Source organism: Amblyomma americanum, chromosome 1 (assembly GCF_052857255.1).
Source record: "Amblyomma americanum isolate KBUSLIRL-KWMA chromosome 1, ASM5285725v1, whole genome shotgun sequence".
NCBI classification, from domain to species: domain Eukaryota; kingdom Metazoa; phylum Arthropoda; class Arachnida; order Ixodida; family Ixodidae; genus Amblyomma; species Amblyomma americanum.
In genome coordinates, this window is record NC_135497.1 from 222,566,185 (window position 1) to 222,587,638 (window position 21,454).

At 47.2% G+C, this 21,454-nt stretch overlaps 1 protein-coding gene and 1 non-coding gene across 2 annotated transcripts; both read left to right on the forward strand.

The window, feature by feature from the left end:
- The first annotated feature begins 8,329 nt into the window (after positions 1–8,329).
- LOC144115840 (uncharacterized) lies at positions 8,330–8,971 on the forward strand. The gene has a single exon (XM_077650344.1). The coding sequence runs from the start codon at positions 8,330–8,332 to the stop codon at positions 8,969–8,971; it is 642 nt and encodes a 213-aa protein (XP_077506470.1).
- A 9,488-nt stretch (positions 8,972–18,459) lies between these two features.
- TRNAQ-CUG (transfer RNA glutamine (anticodon CUG)) lies at positions 18,460–18,531 on the forward strand. Its single transcript has one exon. It is a non-coding gene; the product is annotated as a tRNA-Gln (tRNA).
- Positions 18,532–21,454: the final 2,923 nt, after the last annotated feature.

Genomic DNA, 21,454 nt, shown 5'->3' on the forward strand with positions numbered 1-21,454 from the left:
CAAAGAAGAGGCCAACGAGACAACCAGTAGAGACGAGCCTTCAGCGAAAGCTGCTCAGGCCAGGAGGCCTGCTTTCAAGCCACGCCCGAACGTTTCAGCTGACAGGCGAGTCGCCGCAATTTCACCTTTGCGGCAAGGCCACGACGATCGACCTGATGACCTGGGCGTTAAACAAAGCGTATAGCAATACTCTGAGGTAAGCGCCATGCTCTCGGTCTCTTCATTCTCTGTCGAAATGGCTGCTCTACTTTGCCTGAAAATGGCCACACTTAATGTAAGGGAATTGGCGGGGAAAAGAAATAGAGCCAAGTATATCGACTTATAACTGACTACGACATTGATCTTTTGGCGGTACAAGAAACTAAAATAGACGGGGATGAAGAGACCGGGAGCATGGTGCAGCGTTTCACTTCTAGTTATTACGCGATAGTTGCTCATGCAGTTGGAACGTCGGCTGGGTGTGTGCTCTTCTGTAAAAAGCTACCGGGCCTGGTTGTTCAGGCTTACGCGACATGTTCCTATGGACGATTTATTGTGCTTGATTATGCTTACTTGGATGTGGAGTGGAGAATATTCTGCCTTTAAGCACCTAACAAAGTCGAGGAGAGGGTATCATTATTTGAAAGCATCGAACAGTACTGTACTGCCGAAAGGCAATTGATCGTCATAGGTGATTTCACCTGTGTCTTGGCTGCGCGTGACAAAACAAGCGATAGCATATTGAGGGACAGAAGCACCGAAAGATTGTCCGCGTTAGTAGATAAATGGAATATTGAAGATTTGGCTGACTGTTTACAAGGCAAGCGAGATGTGCAATTTACGCACTTTCAGCGGTAAAGTCACGCACGTATGGACCGAATTTATATGGCGGTAGACCTGCTTCCAAGATATAACAATTACAAGGTTGTACCTGTGTAGTTTTCGGACCACTGTTTGGTACAGTGTAGGCTAGGCACAGGAAAAGGAGACAATGCGTTTAACTGAAACTTGTGGAAATTTAATGATAAGTTGTTAAAGCGCGAACGTTTTCATGACAGCAAAAAAGAAAAAAATGCAAAGTAGTGCCTAATTCAAGAAAATTTTTGGGAGCAATGGGAGCTATGTAAGCAGCAAATTATAATGAAAGCAACTGAAAAGGCTTGCTGCATGAAAAAAAAACAATTAAGGAAAAGAATTTAAGAGAACTGCTCCGGAAATTAATCGAGCAGGAGAGTAAGGCTCATAGTCTGTGGATTGATGACGTAAACAAAATTAAACAAAAGATAGAGGTTATGGAAGAAGACCGTTATCGCGGTGCGGTGCCGAAGAGGCGGTTTTCGGTGAAGCACCAACAAAACGAGCATTGGGCATGGAAAAAGCCCGGGCTGAGCGCAATCGGGTTGATAAGATTGAATGGGGAGGAGTCATAGCAGATGACTAAACGCATATAAAGCAAGCTTTTGGTGAATACTATCAGTCGCTTTTCGCAAAACATGACGTATACATTGACACATTCAAAGACAAGTTTCTAGGAGCAATGCCAAGAATCGGTGATGAACAGAAACCGATATTAGAGGAACCAATTACCTAGTCTGAAATGCAAAAAGCAATAGACAATCTAAACTCGGGTAAGTCGCCTGGACCAGACGGTTGAAGTGCGGCTTTCTATAAAGCCTTTAAGCAAGCCATTTCTCTTTTGCTAACTGCACTCTTTAATGATGCATATCAATTAAAAGCACTACATCCTTCTTTTGGCTTATCTCACACTCTCCTAATTCCGAAAACGGAAGACAGCAAAAAGGTAAAGCAGGCTGCAGCCTACAGGCCGATTTAAATCACGAACGTGGTCTACAAAATATTTATGAAGGTACTAGCAAGACGGTTACAAAGGGTGATGAATGTGATAGTAGGTGCTCATCAGACGTGTGGCACCAAAGGCCGTTCTATTATGTCTAATTTTGTTAAAGCAAGATGTGTTCTTGAGTGTTGTAATATTGCAGACAGTCGTGTTGCTATTCTTCAGTTAGACCCGGAAAAGGCTTTTGATTGCGTGGCAAATGAACTTTTGTTTTTAATTTTGGATCAAGTGAATGTTGGATTAGTCATCAGGGAGGGAGTGGCCATGGCGTACCGCAACTGCACAACTAGACTAATAATAAATAAGAGTTCGTGGGTCCTTACAAGCGTGAAGCGTTCGGTGCGCCAGGGCTGCCTGCCCCCTCAGCGCTCTTTTGTTTGTTATATACAGAGAAGCCCTGTGTTTGAGCATAATACAGGTTGACGGGATTCATGGTTTTAGGTTACAAGCGACAAAAATTCAGTTGCTGGCTTATGCGGGCGGCGTAGTCATTTTCGCGGTTGATGATGAGAGCATATCAAAAGCCATCGATTGTGTTCGGCAATTTAGCCAATCGACAGGAAGTCGAGTAAATTCGGCAAAATGCGTTTGCTTGTGGTATGGTGAATAACCAACGACTCCAGTTAACTTTGCGAATGTGTCCTGGGTGACGACCTCAATGAAGTACTTAGGGGTCCCACTGGAGTGTTGTCGAGACAGAGAACCGTATTGGATAAGCCAGTTGGAAGACACACATGCAAAAGCTGACAGGTGGAGAGGGGCTCGGTTATCGACTATCGCGAGGGCTACAGTGTGCAACTTATTCTTCATCAGCAAGCTGTGCTACGTGATGCAGGTACTGCACTGTTCACGAACCAACGTGCAGAAACTGCAGCACATTTTTTCATTGTTTGTCCGGGCCTGGAGCTGGGAACGAAGCAGAGGCACACATTTGTTTAGAAGTGTAAAAGATGGAGGCCTAGACCTGAGCCATTTGTTCTTGCGCCAAGTCATGAGAAGGTTTTATTTTTTCGTGCCGTGAGTGATCCCTTCTTGCGTACAAGCTGGCAAGTAAGGCTGGGCCGTGCGTTACCAGAATCGATTGCGGGAACAGGTAACATTCAAGGTCGGATTTATGGATACAGCAGAGAAGTGGTAATGAGTGTTAGATTTTTAGTTGCTCGTTTTTCGCAGCAGTACCTCTCTACTGTAAAAAGGAAAACACTCTATCGGGATTTACGTGATGTTGTTCTGCCTGAACTATTGTACAGGGCCATGTACCGTGGAGGCCATTGCGGTAATATGTTGAAGCGGGTGAAGAAAATGCTGGTACCACCGGCCGCTAAATCTTTCTGGCTGTGAAAGCATTTATTTGTGAAACACTGGCTGTGAAAGCATTTATATAGAAAAAGGGAATATTTCTACTTTGGGGCTAAGATTGTTGGATTTGCAAAAAGCCAGAGACAATCGATCATGTACTCTTGCACTGCTGGGAAGGCGTCTACTTCTGGGATGTCTTGCAAACAACGCTCAAGAAAGACTTGCCTCTACACACGTATACGATGCGCTATCTGCCTCTACAAAACGAAGAGGGCGTACCTTGTTACACAATATTGCTTTTGGGTCACCGCGTTATTTGGCGCTCGCGTATGGCTGGATACTACTGCGAACCGGATGGGAGGCCTGTCCGAATTTACTTTCATGAGAGTGTGCACTCGTTTATTGAAACACAAACAACGGCCGATCAAAGTTCCTGAATGGCTCTCGAGGGTAGAGACGTTTGTGTCCCTGAGGGACTTTCAACATGACGAAACCAGCAGCAACGGCTGGTTGAGTCTGATTCCCTCCTGAAAGGGGTATCATGTAGATTTGTTTGTGTACTCTGCCGTAGCCCGGCAATAAAGAAAAAAAAGCAGTCGCATGGTGGTTAGCACTCTGGACTCTGAATCTAGCGATCCGAGTTCAAATCTCGCTGAGACCTACGCTTTTTTTCTTTTTTTTCTTTTTACCACTTAAACTGCCTTGGACATTTCTTGGGCACCCGCTTGCGCCGCTCCTCGTTCCGGCGTGGTCTGGTGGCTAGGATACCTGGCTGTCAAACAGGAGGCTGGAGTTCGGTTCCCGGTGTCGGAAAGTGCGGTCTCATGGTGTAATGGGATTCTACTTCCGGCCACCGAGCGTGACGGACGTGTCTGCATGGGGTCCGAAGGAGCGGTTTCAGCGGCCCAGCCGGGCCGCGGTATCAGGTGTACAGACAAGCCGAACGAGAATTATCAGCTGGTTCTGCCACATCTGCCTACAGGTTCGACAGTTTTAAATACAGTTTTTTTGCTTCCACAAAACTGCAGCGTAAAAAAATTACGAGCACAAAAAAGGGGAGAAACACATACGACACAGACAAAAGCTGCACTCATAACTGATTTTATTTCGCCAGGAATGGGAAATATAAAGGTTCCGCCGCGGATGCGCGCGCAGCAAGTACACGTACCTCGATCACAAAAACCAAAAACAAAAAAAAACAAAAAAAAACCAAATCCAAAAAACTAAAAGCAAAACTTTATCACACCGTGAAACCCATCTTATCGCCTGGCAGAGAAAAGGTCACATTTCGCTTTATACAAATGAACAGAAGTATCGCTTACGCAAAAAACGCCCTTTTTCTTTATATGGTAAGCTTCCAGTAGTTCACGTTCAGTTTGATCTTTGCTTTTGCCTAAAATCCTGGCACCTTCAAAAATGCGGCGAACAATCCTGACAAGACCTGCAATGTTTAACTAAATTAACATCTTCATCTCTCTCTAAATTTCTTTCATGCTCCCTCAATCGATCGTTGACACATCTGCCAGACTGGCCGACATAGGCTTTTCCGCATGACAGCGGAATTTCATAGACCACTCCTGCCTGGCACTCTACATGGGGCTTAGTATGCTTTTTCCCGCAGCCAGTTTTTGTTGCCTCCTTACCGGAGATGCGAGGGCATAGTTGGCCGAGGTTTTTCGGAGCTGTAAAAACCAGCGGCACTCCAAACCTGTTCGCTACTTTCTTCAAGTTATGCGAGACTGTGTGCAGGTAGGGGGCTACTTCCGGACGCACAGTGCGCTCAACTTCTCTTGTCTTCGAGGACGTCGCCTTCTTCTTCACCTTTTTCAGGAGGGTTTCCGCAACAGCCGTCACGATCGACTGAGGGTAGCCCGAGTCCAATACTCTTGCCAATTGGCCATCAAAGCTGGTCTGCATTTCATGTTCGCACGATTTATCTAGTGCAGATTCTAGGCATAAGTTCACAATGCTTCTAGGCAAGGATTCTAGGCAAAAGCAAAGATCAAACTGCACGGGAACTACTGAAAGCTTACCATATAAAGAAAAAGGGCGTTTTTTGCGTAAGCGATACTTCTGTTCATCTGTATAAAGCGGAATATGACCTTTTCTCTGCCAGGCGATAAGATGGGTTTCACGGTATGATAAAGTTTTGTTTTTAGTTTTTTGGATTTGGTTTTTGGTTTTTTTTTTGTTTTTTTTGTTTTTGGTTTTTGTGATCGAGGTACGTGTACTTGCTGCGCGCGCATCCGCGGCGAAACCTTTATATTTCCCATTCCTGGCGAAATAAAATCAGTTGTGAGTGCAGCTTTTGTCCGTGTCGTATGTGTTTCTCCCCTTTTTTGTGCTCGTAATTTTTTTACGCTGCAATTATGTAGAAGCAAAGTAACCAACTTGCCCAAAAGCTCGTTTTACTAAAGCATATTTCTTCTACAGTGGGCCCATCTTTCTGTGTTAGTCAAGTTCTTCCTTCTGTCGATGCCTTAATTTCCAATATTATCTTCCCAACATGCCGTGCCCGGTACATCGCCGTGTGTCTTAGAAAACCCCGGATTCCCGAAGAAGTTAGTGCCCTGTTTGGAACCGTGAAACCTTCATGGGGGCATGTAAAGCGCGTGGGAAAGATTCTACGCTCGGAGCTCTGGCGTCAGGTCCGGTTGTACCAGGACTGGCTGTCGGCAACGTGCTATGACCGGTATCCACCTTGGCTAGCGGAATCCAAGGTGCGCCATATCAAACGGACCACGGCTCATCTGACTGAGCTCTGGTGGAGCTCCTACCTAAGGTACGCCATTCGAGGTCCTGAGTCTACAAAGAGGAACGTACAAGCCAGTGGAAACCTCACGGTGTTAGGTGGGGTAGAACTGCCCCAGAACAAACACGGTCTACTCGACAAAGGACCCAAGTACGGGCTTCCACCTTCTGTACCTGTTCAAGACCTGGCAGCACTCAACCGCCGTATAGCAAAAAAAGCGCCGACCGAGCAACGGGAGAGATGCTTACTCGAAGGTGCGGACACTCTTTTGAAAACAGCTGGTTTTTCATATAATAGTCAAGTTGGCACGTCTTTGCGGAAGGTGGTTACTTACTTTCAAGATAAGGGGCTCGCTCTTCTCCAGGCTGACAAAAATAGAGGGTTTGTTGTTTTACCGGAAGGTGTTTTCCGCGAAAAAGCCCTTCAGGCTGTGCAAAAAAACTTTACCCTGAAGAAAAGCCGTCCCACAACTGCAAAAAAGAGTGGCCAACCTTTGCAAGGACGTGGGAAATGATAAACTGTCCAGACAGATTATGAATTGTAAAGGCAATGCTTTGAAAGTGTTTTTTAGTGCCAAGACACACAAACCAGATGTACCGTTCCGAACTATTGTTAGTGAAAATGGTACATGGCAGGTGCTTGTTAGTCGGTTCCTGCAGAGATCTTTTCGAGGGCTCACCATTAATGACCCTTTTCTTATAAAGAATTCTAGAGAAGTTGTTGATTTTCTAAAAACCAACCGCAGCATTGGCTTCGCATTCTCTGTGGATGTTGAAGATTTGTTTTATTCGATACCCCACCAGGAATTGTTCGCTTCACTGAAACAGTGCATTGACAAGAGTGGCGTCATCCCCTTCCAAAATTCAGCTGGTATGTCTGTTGACAATTTTCTAACACTTTTAGAATTTTACCTTCAAGGAACTTTTATCGCTTTTAACAACCAGCACTACTTACAAACCAAAGGAATATGCATTGGGTCCTGCGTAGCACCCATGTTAAGTGATATTTTTTTTTAGCTAGTATTGACCAGTTGTTAGCAACTGTTTTTAAACCGGACGAGGTCACAAAGGTGTACCGATATGTTGACGATTTTTTATCTTATTGGACAAGTAGAGCCCTTTACTCTACTGCGCTATTGTTGATAAGATTTTAGACGTTTTTAAACACCATGGAAAGGGACTGACCTTCACGTGCGAAGTGCCAAACGATAATTTTCTACAGTTTTTGGATATTCGTTTAAAGTTCGGGGGGATCACGTGTGTTGGCGGTACTCTCCACGTGTGCAGAAACGTCTTTTGCCATATGATTCTGCATACTCTAAAATAATTGAAAGAAGCATTGTGAACTTATGCCTAGAATCTGCACTAGATAAATCGTGCGAACATGAAATGCAGACCAGCTTTGACGGCCAATTGGCAAGAGTATTGGACTCGGGCTACCCTCAGTCGATCGTGACGGCTGTTGCGGAAACCCTCCTGAAAAAGGTGAAGAAGAAGGCGACGTCCTCGAAGACAAGGGAAGTTGAGCGCACTGTGCGTCCGGAAGCAGCCCCCTACCTGCAAACAGTCTCGCATAACTTGAAGAAAGTAGCGAACAGGTTTGGGGTGCCGCTGGTTTTTACAGCTCCGAAAAACCTCGGCCAACTATGCCCTCGCATCTCCGGTAAGGAGGCAACAAAAACTGGCTGCGGGAAAAAGCATACTAAGCCCCATGTAGAGTGCCAGGCAGGAGTGGTCTATGAAATTCCGCTGTCATGCGGAAAAGCCTATGTCGGCCAGCCTGGCAGATGTGTCAACGATCGATTGAGGGAGCATGAAAGAAATTTAGAGAGAGATGAAGATGTTAATTTAGTTAAACATTGCAGGTCTTGTCAGGATTGTTCGCCGCATTTTTGAAGGTGCCAGGATTTTAGGCAAAAGCAAAGATCAAACTGCACGTGAACTACTGGAAGCTTACCATATAAAGAAAAAGGGCGTTTTTTGCGTAAGCGATACTTCTGTTCATTTGTATAAAGCGAAATGTGACCTTTTCTCTGCCAGGCGATAAGATGGGTTTCACGGTGTGATAAAGTTTTGCTTTTAGTTTTTGGATTTGGTTTTTGTTTTTGGTTTTTTGGTTTTTGGTTTTTGTGATCGAGGTACGTGTACTTGCTGCGCGCGCATCCGCGGCGGAACCTTTATATTTCCCATTCCTGGCGAAATAAAATCAGTTGTGAGTGCAGCTTTTGTCCGTGTCGTATGTGTTTCTCCCCTTTTTTGTGCTCGTAATTTTTTTACGCTGCAGTTATGTGGAAGCAAAGTAACCAACTTGCCCAAAAAGCTCGTTTTACAGTTTATTTGCATGGCCACACTCAAGCGCGGCCTTTCCGTGTTGAACTTTTCCGAGACGTTCTATAGCGTCTGTCACTGCTGCCGAAAGTAGTTGCCCTCGGTGCTTATCAAATGAATCACGTGTGGGCGGTAACATTGAAGGACGAAGAAAGGGAAAAGGAGATTTTGCAGGGCGAGGCGTTCGACGTCAAGGAGCACCGCTGTGTGGTCATAGATCCAAGCAACCAAGGCGTCCGGCTGAAGCTGTACTGGCTGCTACACGGTATGCGCGACAACGACGTGCGGTCGGCGTTGGCGCCTTTCGGAAAAGTGACCGATATAGCTAAAAACAAGTGGAAGGTGAGCGGCTGCGTCGATAAAGCGTCGACGACGCATTCCGTAACGCTCAAGTTAAACGCAGGCCTTACTATTGAGGACCTTCCGCCCCAGCTACGTGTCGCCGAGGTTGTTGCCCTTGTTTACGTCCATGGTAGAGCTCCTCTCTGCCTTCGGTGGCGAGGCACTGGGCATATACGTCGAGAGTGCCGTGTGTCGCGTTGCGGAATCTGCCGCCGCTTCGACCATGACGAGACCCAGTGTGTGCGTACATACGGGAGTGTGGCAGGCCCGGCCCGAAAGGATGAGATGGCAGAGCACCTGATGGATGAGGTAGACGCCGCGGAAGCCACGCGGGAAGGTAGCATTGAAGGGACCTCGAAGGATACGCCCCCTGAACTCCCCGGGCCGGATGGAATGCGGACTGTGGCGTGGTGAACGTAACGTCCGACTATGCTGCGACGACAGACGTAGGGAAGCTACGCGACGTCTCCGATGGAGAACCAGCTTCCCATTCGCAGCAGAGTACCGCATGCGAAACGGACGACGTCGACATGCCCCCGAATTCGAGCGTGCCAGCAAAGCGGGCGCACGACGACCGCAACGGTGAAGCCATCAAAGATGTGGACGGGAACGAAGAAACCCCGCTAAAGACCCTTCAAGTACGGCAGCCGTCTTTCAAACCGAAGCCTAATGTGCCAACTGACCGGAGGGCTACGGCTGCAATGCCTCCGCTGTAGCGGGGGTGGCGCTTCAAACACAGCAGCGGAGTCTCGGTCGGTGACCGGGAACAGTGTCTGCCTGGAGTCACCTTCCGGCTACTGCGACGTGCACGCGAACAGCGCGAGAGAATTAGGGACTTGCAACATGACTTCCTGTAATTGAGACGTGAGTAACTTCTTCGGCTACTTCCACATGCTTTCAATGGTGGCCAATCTAGAAAGTAGCCTACGGGCCGCGACACTGAATGTGAGAGGCCTATCAACCCGACGAAGACAGCAACAGCTAAATCGTCTTTTATTATATAACGATATCGATCCGCTGGCTGTCCAAAAAACGAAAATTGAAAGTGTAGAAGAAACTGAACGTATGGTTTAAGTTTTCCGTAATAGGTACAACGTGTGCGTTTGTCATGCGGTGGAAAAGTCGGGGGGTTGTGTTATTTTGATCCGTAATTCTAGCGCAATAGTTGAATCTGTGATAACCTGTGATTCGGGGCGGCTTATAGTCTGTGATTTTCTTTTTTCTGGAATGCCATGGAGAGCTGTATGTGCCTATGCACCGAGTAGATGTCATGAACGTGAAGGTTTCTTTAAAAGTGTTGAATCATACGTGGCATGCGAAAGGCGTGTTATATTGCTTGGAGACTTTGTGTCTGCAGACCGGAAGACAAAACTACTAAACAAACTTCACGGGACGTTAGTGCAGAACTGTTACTGCAAATCGTTAATGAAAATGGCTAGAGGACATTGGCATTGGGCTAACACCAGAAGACCAACCAAATTTCACGCACTTTCAAGTTGTTTCTCATGCAAGACTTGACCGCATGTATGTCCCTGTTGAGTTGGTGCCAGTTTGTTGCAGTTATCAAATCCGACATGTAAGCTTTCCTGATCACTCTTTGGTTATGGCCACCTTTGGTAGAAAAGAGAAACTAGCAAAATTTAACTCGGAGCTATGGAAATTCAATGAGAAGTTATTGCAAGATGAAATATTTGTTGCTAAAACAAAGGAATATGTCAGCGACTTGTTGCTGAGAACATCGGGAAATTTCATATATCAATGGGAACAATTTAAATGTAATCTTAAACGCGCCGCGATAGAAAGAGCGTGTGAACTGAGACACAATCAAAGACAGTAAGAAAAAGAGCTCCAAACCTAACTAAAGTATTTGTTAAGCGCAGAAAGCTTCAAGCCGGGATCGTTCGCGCCAGAAATAAAAGAAATAAAAAGTAAACTTGAAGTTATTGATAAAGAGAGGTACCACGGCGCGGTGATAAGGGAACGTGCCAGGAGGCTCTGGCAGGGTAAAACGCCCGCAAAACGAGCGCTGTGCGAAGAAAAAGGGCACGCGGAGAAAAAAGAGAAACAAAATTTGTTATCACAATCAAGTTACCAGTGAAAAGGCGTTGGTGGAGCGGGCCTTTTTGGAATATTATAGAGAGCTGCTTAGTCAGAAACTAAATGCTATTGGAAACTTCAGAGCTGACTTTCTTCCGCTCATGCCTGTTCTGGATGATGACGTCAAGCAGACTCTTGAGAGACCTATAAGTGTGTCAGAAATAGAAGCAGCCATTGACGAATTAGGTGCCAGTAAGTCACCTGGGCCGGACGGCTTTGGTGCCGCCATATACAAGTTTTTTAAAGCTGAAATGGCTTCTTGCCTACAGCGTGTGATAGCTGAATGCTATGAACACAAGACCCCTCCGTCTTTCAGGATTTCTCACATAGTATTAATACCCAAAACTGAGGACCCTGTTAGGTTACTCTGCGTCGAAAACTATCGTCCTATAAGTCTAACAAATGTCGAGTATAAGATATACATGAAGGTGCTTGCCAGTCGGTTAAATGTTATCACGTCACTCGTAGGACCGCACCAAACATGCGGCATAAAAGACAGGTCAATTTTCACAAATATACACACAGCAAGAAGTGTCCTGGAATGTTGCGAGGCAATGCATGACCGCTTAGCTATGCTGCAATTACATCTGCAGAAGGCATTCGACAGGTTCGGACACGATATCCTGTTCGCGCTTTTGAAGCATGTGAACGTCGGCTCTGTCATCGCTGACGGCGTGAAAATGGTTTATAAAGAGTGCCTCGCTAAATTAGTTATAAACAGGGATTTAAGTGAAAGCATACCAGTGCTGTCTTCTGTCCGACAAGGCTGTCCACTCTCGCCCCTCCTCTTCGCCGTTTACTTGGAGCCATTCTGTTTGAGACTCCTTACGGGACCAAACATTCGAGGGTATACCTTCTTTGATGCGGAAGTTAGGGTTTTGGCCTATGTAGACGACATCGCAGTGTTTTGTGCCGACTAGGACAGTGAGCGTGAAGTTGTTAAGGAAACCGCGGAGTTCTGTAGGGTAACTGGTAGCGCAGTGAGTTGAACAAAATGCTTAGTATTCTGGCATGGAGACTGGGAACACACTCCAGAATTTTTCTGCCAAATGCAATGGACGATAACCTCTGGAAAGTACCTTGAAATCCCTCTCATGCATTACCGGAAAAGTAAAGAATATTGGGACGAGGAAACACAGCGAGTTAAATCTCAGACAGCTAAATGGAGAGGGCACAATTTTTCCATGTTTTCGAGAACCACTGTGTGTAATGTATTTCTGGTTGCTAAAATATTTTGTTTTGCAAGCGTTGTGCATGGCAAGAGCGGCGGTGCAGAAGCTGCACCGAGTATTCGCGGTGTTTGTATGGGCCTCTACATGGCAACGTACAGGCCGGTGCAACCTATTCCATGCCGTACGGAACGGGGGTCTCGGGCTATCGCATTTATTTCTCAAACAAGTAGTTACCCGGTTTTTTTTTTCTTGCGCGATCAAAGTGATCATTTTCTAAGGAAACTAATACAGGTGCGATTATGTCATTCACTGCCTGAATATATAGTGTCCACTGTATCGAGCACAACAGCGTTAAGTCCATTTTTGCACGAAGTTGTCGCATCCTTTCGTATTCTCCAGGCGAGGTTTTCGGAAGAGTATTTGGCCAAAGTCTCGCGGAAGACGCTATATGAGGATCTACGTCATGTGTTCTTGCCCGTATCTGTGTATCGTGCTGTGTATAAATTGGCTTCTGAGCGTGATGTCCTTAAAACTGTTAAAAGAATGCCAATCAGAGCTTCGGCCAAGTCTTTCTTCTTTCAATTACATACTGGCACTCTGATAGTGAAGCCACGGCTGCAAATCAAAGGTCTCTTTGTGCGTTGGAGTGTTAACTGTATTATTTGTAAAAAAACAGAAACTATTGAACATATCTTTCTCGACTGCCACGAGGCAGTTTTCCTGTGGGATATTCTTCAGCGAGCTTTAAAAAAGATTTGTCGATAAAGCTTTTGGGATACGTTTTCTGTCATGTACTTCACCTGAAGGAGTGCCGTGTGACATGATGATACTGCTGTGCATACACAGCGTGTGGAAAACAATAATGGATTTAAGACATGAACATGTTGTTATACGTCCCGCTCGGCAGTATTCCGCTGAGAGTGTGATGTACATCAGGGATGTTTTCAGGGCACAAAATGAACCTCCCGATTGGTTACCGGTCTTGGACGAGCTGTCCTCTACGAGGCATTTTTAACTGCAATGCACTAGACAGAACTAAACAAGTGCTTTTATCTCCTTGTATATAGCAGTGCTGCCTTTTTCTGTGATTGTGTGTATTTTCCAAGTCGGTAATAAAGAAAAAAGTCTCATGGTGCAATGGTTAGCACTCTGGACTCCGAATCCAGCGATCAGAGTTGAAATCTCGGTGAGACCTGCGCTTTTTTTCTTTTTTTTCTTTTTCGCACTTAAACTGCCTTGGGCGTTTCTTGAGCACCCGCTTGCGCCGCTTCTCCTCGTTCCGGCGTGGTCTAGTGGCTAGGTCTTGACCCCCATGGAATATGGTATCTGTCCATTGATAACGAGGATGGAGTACCATTTGATTTAATAATGTTACTGGACGTCCTCAGTATTTGGCGCTTGTGAATGGCAGGATATTACTGTGCTCCCGACGCACGGCCAGCACGAATTTATTTTTGTGAAACTGTGCATCGGTTTGTTGTGAGGGTCAAAGCTGCTGGCAATGCTTCCGAGTGGTTGTCAAGGGTGGAGCCTTTGATGGCCCTAAAGGAGTTTTAATGTGACGAAACCAGCCCATGGCAGGCTGGCTGTATCAATACCATGTGTTCATTTTGTCCAGCAATTTTGTTCTGGTCATTCTTGTGCTATGCCGAAGCCAGGAAATAAAGAAAAAAAGTGGTCTAGTGGCTAGGACACCTGGCTCTCACCCAGGCGGCCCGGGCTCGATTCCCGGCGTCAGAAGGTGCGGTTCCATGGTGTAATGATTCCACTTCCGGCCCCCGAGCGTGACGGGCGTGTTTTGATGGGCTCCGTCGGAGCGGTTTCAGCGGCCCAGTCGGGCTGCGGTAACAGTTTTTTTCCTGATGCTGCCGAAGATTATCAGGTTGTTCTGCCCAATCTGCCCTCCGGACGCATCGTCGCCAACACTGTTTTCATGCACGGCGATCCAAGAGCCCGGCCCTATCATGTTGAAGACTACCGGGACACTTTGGCCAACCTTGGTGCGCTCCCCGACGTTTTGGCGGTGGGGGCGTATCAAATGAACCAAGTGTGGGCTGTGACAATGACAACTGCTGATGCTGCTCAGAAGTGGCCCTTGGCTGTCGACGTGAAGGTAAAGGATCGCCCGTGTTTGCTCATTGATCCGAATAACCCAGAGGTTCGCGTAAAGCTGCACTGGTTGCTGCATGGCGTTACCGACGAAGACGTTCGCGTGGCACTGTCGCCCTACGGGAAGGTGTTGGAAGTGACCCGGGAGAAGTGGCGGGCGCTCGGTGTCACTGAAAAAGGGTCGACGACTCGTACAGTTGGGCTAAAATTGCATGCCGACGTCAAAATAGACGATATTCCGCATCAGCTCAAGATAGCCGGAGAGCTAACTCTTGTTGTTGTGCCGGGCCGCGCTCCTCTGTGTCTGCGCTGCAAGAGCACCGGGCACATACGTCGCGACTGCAAAGTGCCGCGCTGTAGTCGTTGTCGTCGTTTCGGCCACGTCGATGCTGATTGCGCAAAGACGTACGCCAGCGTAGCCGGACCAGTGCAGGCAAACGACATATCGGACCACCTGATGGACGAGGAAGACTCAGAGGAAACAGCAAGGACGAGCCGTAACCTGGTTACGCAAGGTGCATCGTTGAACATTCAAGGGGAACAACTAATTGAAGGTGGGGATAAACCCGCAGACAAGCGGCGACATGACGACGCAGAAGGCGGGAACGAGAAGGATGAGGCAAGCACTACGGGCCACCCCTCTCCCGGAGGAGGCGAGAAACCACCCACCGAGCCGGCACCGATGACCGTGATGGACAGCGACAGTATTAATGCCGCTACAAAGCGGCCTCACGACGCAGGCGAAAATGGGAAGGAGCTTAGGGCCGTTGCTGTGGACGAGCCGCCAGCCAAGTCTACTGTCGGACGGCGTCCTTCCTTTCGGCCGCTGCCGATCACTTCGGCGGCGCGCAAGACGGCGGAAACGCCGCCTTTGCCGCCGTGAGGACCGCCCTGTGCTAACGCACTCAGGATCAAACCCGAGTTGTGAGGTAAGCGCCATGCCCCGGTTTTTTCCCGCCTTGCTGTGATGACTATGGATAAGTCAATTCGCGTGGCAACTTTAAATGTCCGTGGGCTTGCCTCAAGGAGGAAGCAGTGTCAACTGTAGCGCCTGTTAAGCGACTTTGACCTTGACATTCTAGCAGTGCAGGAGACGAAAGTCGAGGGCGACGTGGAAACCCCGGGCATGGTGCGGCAATTCGTAGCGCGATACTGTGGTATTGCAAGCCATTCCGTGGTAAATTCTTCAGGATGCGCATTGTTTGTCCGACTGAGTCTGATGAGCCAAAATAGAAGCCGTTACGTCATGCACGTCAGGGCGGTTTATTGTGTGTTATTTCTTGTTTTCTTGTTATCGTCTTTGGAGTGGCGTTTAATCTGTTTGTATGCGCTGACTTTTGCTTGGGAAAGAAGAGGTTTCTTGAACAGCTAAAACAGTATACCCAGTGTTACAGGTTGGTCATTCTTATTGGTGATTTCAACTGCGTTCTTTCAGCCCGGGATGAAACTAGTGCCCGACCGTACAAGGATGCAAGCACCACTACCCTAAATGAGATAATAGGGGACAGTAGTTTGGCGGATGTGGCTGAATGCCTTAGTGGTGGAAGAAATACACAGTACACCCATTTTCAGGCTTCGAGCCACGCTCGTTTGGATAGAGCATACGTATATATATGCCTTGATTTGATACCCTTTTGCAAGGAGTACCGAGTGAGCGCTATTTCATTTACTGATCATTTCTTAGTCAGTTTTTTAGTAGCAAGCACGAAAGAAAGCTTCGAGTGGCAGTTATGAAAATTGGATTCAAAATTACTGGATGATGAAATTTTTACGGCGGACGTGACGGCGCAAGTTGAAGCAATGAATCATACGGGTAACACGAAGTGCAGAGAAAAATGGGAGAACTTCAAGCAGACAGTTAAAATAAAAGCATTAGAGCGGGCGAGTGCTATATGCAGACAAGAAGGGGCAGAGTAAAAAACGATGCGCAGAAACTTGGAAAAAAATGATCAGTGAAGAGCGTAGCAGACCCGGCATGTTCATGGACGATATTAGCGCACTAAAGCATTAATTAGAACAGTTCGATATCGGAAGATACCACGCTGCTCTGGTGGGAGCAAGGGCTGAAAAGCTGATAGCGGGGGAAGTTCCGTAAAAAAAGTGGTACGCGCGGCGCAATCAGATAGCGGAAATTGAAGTTGGTGGAAACGTTAGTGACACAGCAGAAGACATTGAACGTGCTTTCTTCGAGCACAATAGTGGGTTATTTGCCAACTGCTCAGATGGCATTGATCGTTTCAAGAAGGACTTCATTTTGTTGATGCCAAGCCTAGACGAGACTTCGAAGGAAATATCGGAGGAAGCTATTTCAGAAGAGGAAGTGAAAAGCGCTATTGAAAGTATGCAGCCGGGAATGTCTCCGGGCCCGGATGGTCTTACCTCAGCTTTTTATAAACGTCTAAAAGGAATATATTCACCACTATTAGCTGCTGTGTATAATGAGGCATTTGATCTCAATGTACTGCCGCCGTCCTTCACATTCTCCCACACAGTTCTTATACCGAAATCAGAAGACCCCGTTATATTGCGCAGAGTAACTTCTTACCGTCCAATTTGCCTCAAAACTGAAGACTATAAGATAATGAGGAAAATTTTGGCTAAGCGATTGCAGGCAGTCATTATCGGCCGTATGAAACATGCGGTATTAAAGGCCGATCTATCCTCTCAAATATACATGCAGCGCGTAGTATCCTCGAATGCTGCGGCGCAATGGGCACGCAATAGGCACACAAATTGACCTGGAGAAAGCGTTGGATAGAGTGCCTCATGAAATTCTGCTGCGCATTCTAGGTCATGTGAATGTGGGTAGAATTTTGCGCGACGGGATCGCCATGGCGTACCAGGATTGCTCGACAAGTCTAATTGTCAACAAGGTGGTGGGTGCACACATTCCAGTCAAGCGCTCTGTGCGCCAGTGTTGCCCTCTTTCGCCACTGTTGTTTTATTTGTATATAGAGTCATTTTGTTTGAGCGTCATACAGAGCGATTGTATGCGCGGCTTTAAACTGCGTCAGTTAGAAGTTCAATTGTTGGCTTATGCGGATGACATAACCATGTTTTGCAATGATTACGACAGTGTAACACAGGCTGCTAAAATGTGTTAAATGCTTTTGTGTGGCCAATGGCAGCGCGGTAAACTGGAGTAAGTGCCTAGGATTCTGGCACGGGATTGGCCGGAGGCCCCAGACACTTTTGCCAACATGAGTTTTACTGCGACTCCTGTTAAATACTTGGGAGTTCCCCTTGAGTGTTACAAAGACAGCGAAGCCTATTGGAGGAGTGAAGTGGATAAAATGAGGAAGAGAGTAGATAAATGGAATTGGTCAATGTTCTCGAGAGGCACAATTTGCAACATATTTTTAGTGAGCAAACTTTGGTATGTCCCCCAAGCCTTGCATTGCTCCAGGGCTCATATCCAAAAATTTCATCGGGTGTTTTCAGTGTTCGTGCGGGAATCTTCTTGGGAAAGATCAAGCTGCACCAATTTATTTCTACGAGTTCGAAATCAGTTTTTCACATTTGTTTTTGAGACAGGTTGTCAATCGGTTTTTATTTCTTCGGAACGTTAAGCACCCGTTCCTACACACTGTCTGTCAACTTCGTCTGTGGAAGCACTTGCCTAATATGGTTGTCTCTGTTGGCAGTATGCCCGGTGGAGTGTATGGTTTTCTACGCGAAGTTGTGGTTTCATGTAGGTTTTTGACGACGCGGTTTTCCCTCCAATACCTGAGTGAAGTCAACCGGAAAAAACTGTATAAGGACCTTTGTAGTGCGGTTCTCCCCGTGGCTTTATATCGGTCTCTTTAAAGGGAAGGTATAGGTAAAAAGGTACTAAAGCGTGTTAAGGTAATGTTAATCCCGACTGGGGTTGAGACATTCTTTTTTAAATTACACTCTGGAAATCTGACTGTCAAACCGTGGATGGCTGAAAGAGGTTTTTTCGTTTCCTGGGGCACTAACTGTACAATATGCAGAAAGGAGGAGACAATTGAGCATGTATTCCTTCAATGCTGGGATGCTGTGTTCCTTTGTGATGTGCTCCAGCGCACAATCAAAAAAGAATTCCCTCTCGATGGGTATAGAATTCGCTCCTTGCCAATTGAAAGTGATGACGGTACTCCATTTTATTTGATCATGCTAATTGCCCTACACAGCATTTGGAAATGCTGAATGGCAGTAAGGCAAGCAGATCTCGATGCAAGACTGGCACGTCAACATTTTAAAGAAAGCATAAGCAATTTTGTTTAGGAGAAAAAGATGCTTGAATGCATTCCAGAGTTGCTGTCACGTGTTGAATTATTATTGGCGATGAAGGAATTTTAGCATGAGCGTGTCCGCAGAAGTTTGGCGGCCGTTTTTTTTAACAGAGATGTTGATTGTGTTTTAGTGTTTATAAATGAATGAGTTTTATCATGTGGGACAAAATACCGGCAACAAAGAAAAAAAGTTCCGGCGTGGTCAAGTGGCTAGGATACCTGGCTCTCACCCAGGAGGCCCGTGTCCGATTCCGGCGTCGGCAGGTGCGGTCTTATGGTGTAATGGTTAGCACTCTGGACTCTGAATCCAGCGATCCGAGTTCAAATCTCGGTGAGACCTGTGCATTCTTTCTTTTTTCCTTTTTAGGACGCATAATGCCTAGAACGCCCTCTTGCTCCTCGTCATCGTGTTCCGGCGTGGTATAGTGGCATTCTAATTCCGGCTACCGTTCGCTGGGGACGCAGGATCATGAGCTCTGGCGGAGCGGCGATAGCGGCCCTTGTTGGCCGCGGAAACAGGTTTAATGCCGACGCAGATAACAAGTAGGAGATTGTTTTTCCTACTCTGCCAACAGGACGTGTTGTTCTTAACACGGTGTTTCTTCACGGTGACGTCCGAGCGAAACCCTACAGGGTGGAAGATTTTCGGGACGCCCTCGCCAATGTTGGTGCGCTCCCCGACGTCGTGGCGTTGTGTTCGTATCAGATAAATCATGTGTGGGCGGTGACGTTCAGCAGTGCCGAAGAGGCGAAGAAACTTGCTGCCTTCAAAGTGCTACAAGGTAAAGGACGCCGGTGCATCATTTTTGACCTGGAGTATTAGCAGGTAAAGCTGCGCCTGCATTGGATGCTGCATGGCGTGGCTGGCGACGACATCCGGACTGCTTTCGCGGCGTTCGGAAACGTGATGGAGGTGACGCGGGAGCGTTGGCGCGTCCAAGGGATGAAGGAGAAAGGCTCAACCACCAGGACCGTGCTACTCAAGTTGAAGCCGGGAATGAAAATAGATGATTTGCCACGCCAGGTGCGAGTAGCCGGTGAATTGGCCCTCATGGTTGTGCCCGGGCGACCGATGCAGTGCCTGCGTTGCCGCGGCACGGGTCACGTTGGCCGCGACTGCAAGGTGCCCAGGTGTTCCCAGTGCAGGCGCAATAGACAAGCGGACGCGGACTGCGTCCGTACCTACGCGTCGGCTACCGGGCTCGGAAAAGCGAACGACACCGCGGAACTCATGGACGTCGCCGAGGCGGAGGAAGCAGCGACTGGCACGGATGAGCCGGGCAAGTCGGCTTCAACGCTTGCCACGTCTGTGAGTTACAGGGATAGCACCAAGGCGGCCGACGAACCAGCAAGCCAACCGCCGACGGCAGACTCCCTCGGCATTTCTAACGCGACGTCAGGGAACGGGGTGTGCCCACCAGAACCTGAGGCCGTCGAGGCAAAAGACCCGAACGAGACCTGAAGTGTTGATGAGAATGATTGAGAACGGAAGCCTCGAGGATGTGGCTGAATATCTTGAGGGTGCGCGGGCAGTGAAGTTGACCCATTTTCAGGGCTCAAGCCATGCACGGCTGGACCGCATTTATGCAGCAGTTGACCTTGCCCCTGAATGCAGCCAGTATAAAAGCCAGTATAAAGTTGTGGAAGTGTCCTTCTCAGACCACTGTTTAGTTGAGTGCTGCCTGGGAAGTGTGAAGCGAAGCAAGGCATTTTCATGGGAAATGCGGAAGCGAAAGAACACTCTTCTTCGCGAGGATGTCTACTACCGAGCAGTAAAGGATAAAATAGGAAAAATAAACCCGTGCAAGAACCTCAAGATTTGGCAACAGTGGGAGCTAAGTAAAGAATCTTTAAAAATCAAAGCAATAGAAAGGGCCACTTGTATCCGGTATAAAGAAAAAAATGACGAAGCTGAGTTAAGGGCACTACTGGAAACGTTGCTGAAGCAGGAATGCAAAGAGCCTCGTAAATGGATATAAGATGTCAGGAGAACAAAACAAAGGACAGAGCTTATGTAAGAACGGCGTTATCGCGGAGCACTGGTGAGGGCGAGGGCGGAAGAGACTGCTGCTGGCGAAGTGCCATCAAAACGTGCTCTCCGTTTAGAAAAAGCCCACGCTGAAAGGAATAACATCGATAAAATAGAATGGGGGATACCTTATCGGCAGACACGACATCGAAGCAGCGTTTAATGAATTCTACCAGAGCCTTTTTTCATGGCATCCGGTAGCCGCAGTCGCATCTAAGCATCAGTTTCTTGGTGCAATGCCACAGCTGAACGAAGAAAGTAAAAAGAAAACGGAACTAGCAATAAGTCAAAGCGAAGTAGAGCACACGACAGATAAATTAAACCTCGGAAAATCACCAGGACCAGATGCATTCAGTGCGGCATTTTATAAAGAATTTAAGCATGAAATTGCCCCGGTGCTATGTACAATGTTTAACGAAGCCTATGGAATAAACTTTTTGCCTCCGTCTTTTGGGACCTCCCATACGGTACTCATACCGAAAACTGATGATATAGAGAAATTAAAATCTGTTACCGCATATCGACCGATAGCACTCACTAATGTGGACTACAAAATTTTTATGAAGGTATTGGCGCGAAGACTACAGACAGTGATAAAGGAAATTGTTGGACCCCACCAGACATGTCGAATAAAAGGGCGATCGATTTTTTCCAACATTCACAAAGCACGCAGTGTACTTGAAACCTGCGATGCAATTAATGGGCGGGTGGCTATGCTTCAGATTGATCTCGAAAAAGCTGTTGATTGTGCTTCTCATGAAATCTTGTTTTCCGTTTTAGACCATGTGAATGTCGGTTCAGTTATCCGCGAGGGTGTAGCCCTGGCGTATCGAAACTGCACGACAAGATTGATTGTTAACAAGTGCCTGGGGGCCCCCATTAGCGTGCAGCGTTCGGTGCGTCAGGGCTGCCCCCTCAGCCCTCTCTTATTTTGTATTTACATCGAAACACTGTGTAGGAAAATAATAGAAAACAAAAGTATTAATGGCTTTAGCTTACAAGCTGCTGAAGTTAAGCTGCTGGCGTATGCTGACGACGTTGCTGTATTCACGGTTGATCAGGAGAGCATAAGCGAAGCTGTCGGGGGTGTACGCGAGTTCAGCGAAGTCACCGGTAGCGAGGTTAATTGGTCCAAATGCCTCGGACTCTGGCATGGATGGTGGCCATCCCACCCGGACCATTTTGCCAACGTACCGTGGACGACGACACCGGGCAAGTATATGGGCGTTCCGCT

Excerpts from the sequence above, each read along its gene's own strand:
- LOC144115840 (XM_077650344.1), top strand. The coding sequence starts at position 8,330 with ATGAATCACGTGTGGGCGGTAACATTGAAGGACGAAGAAAGGGAAAAG.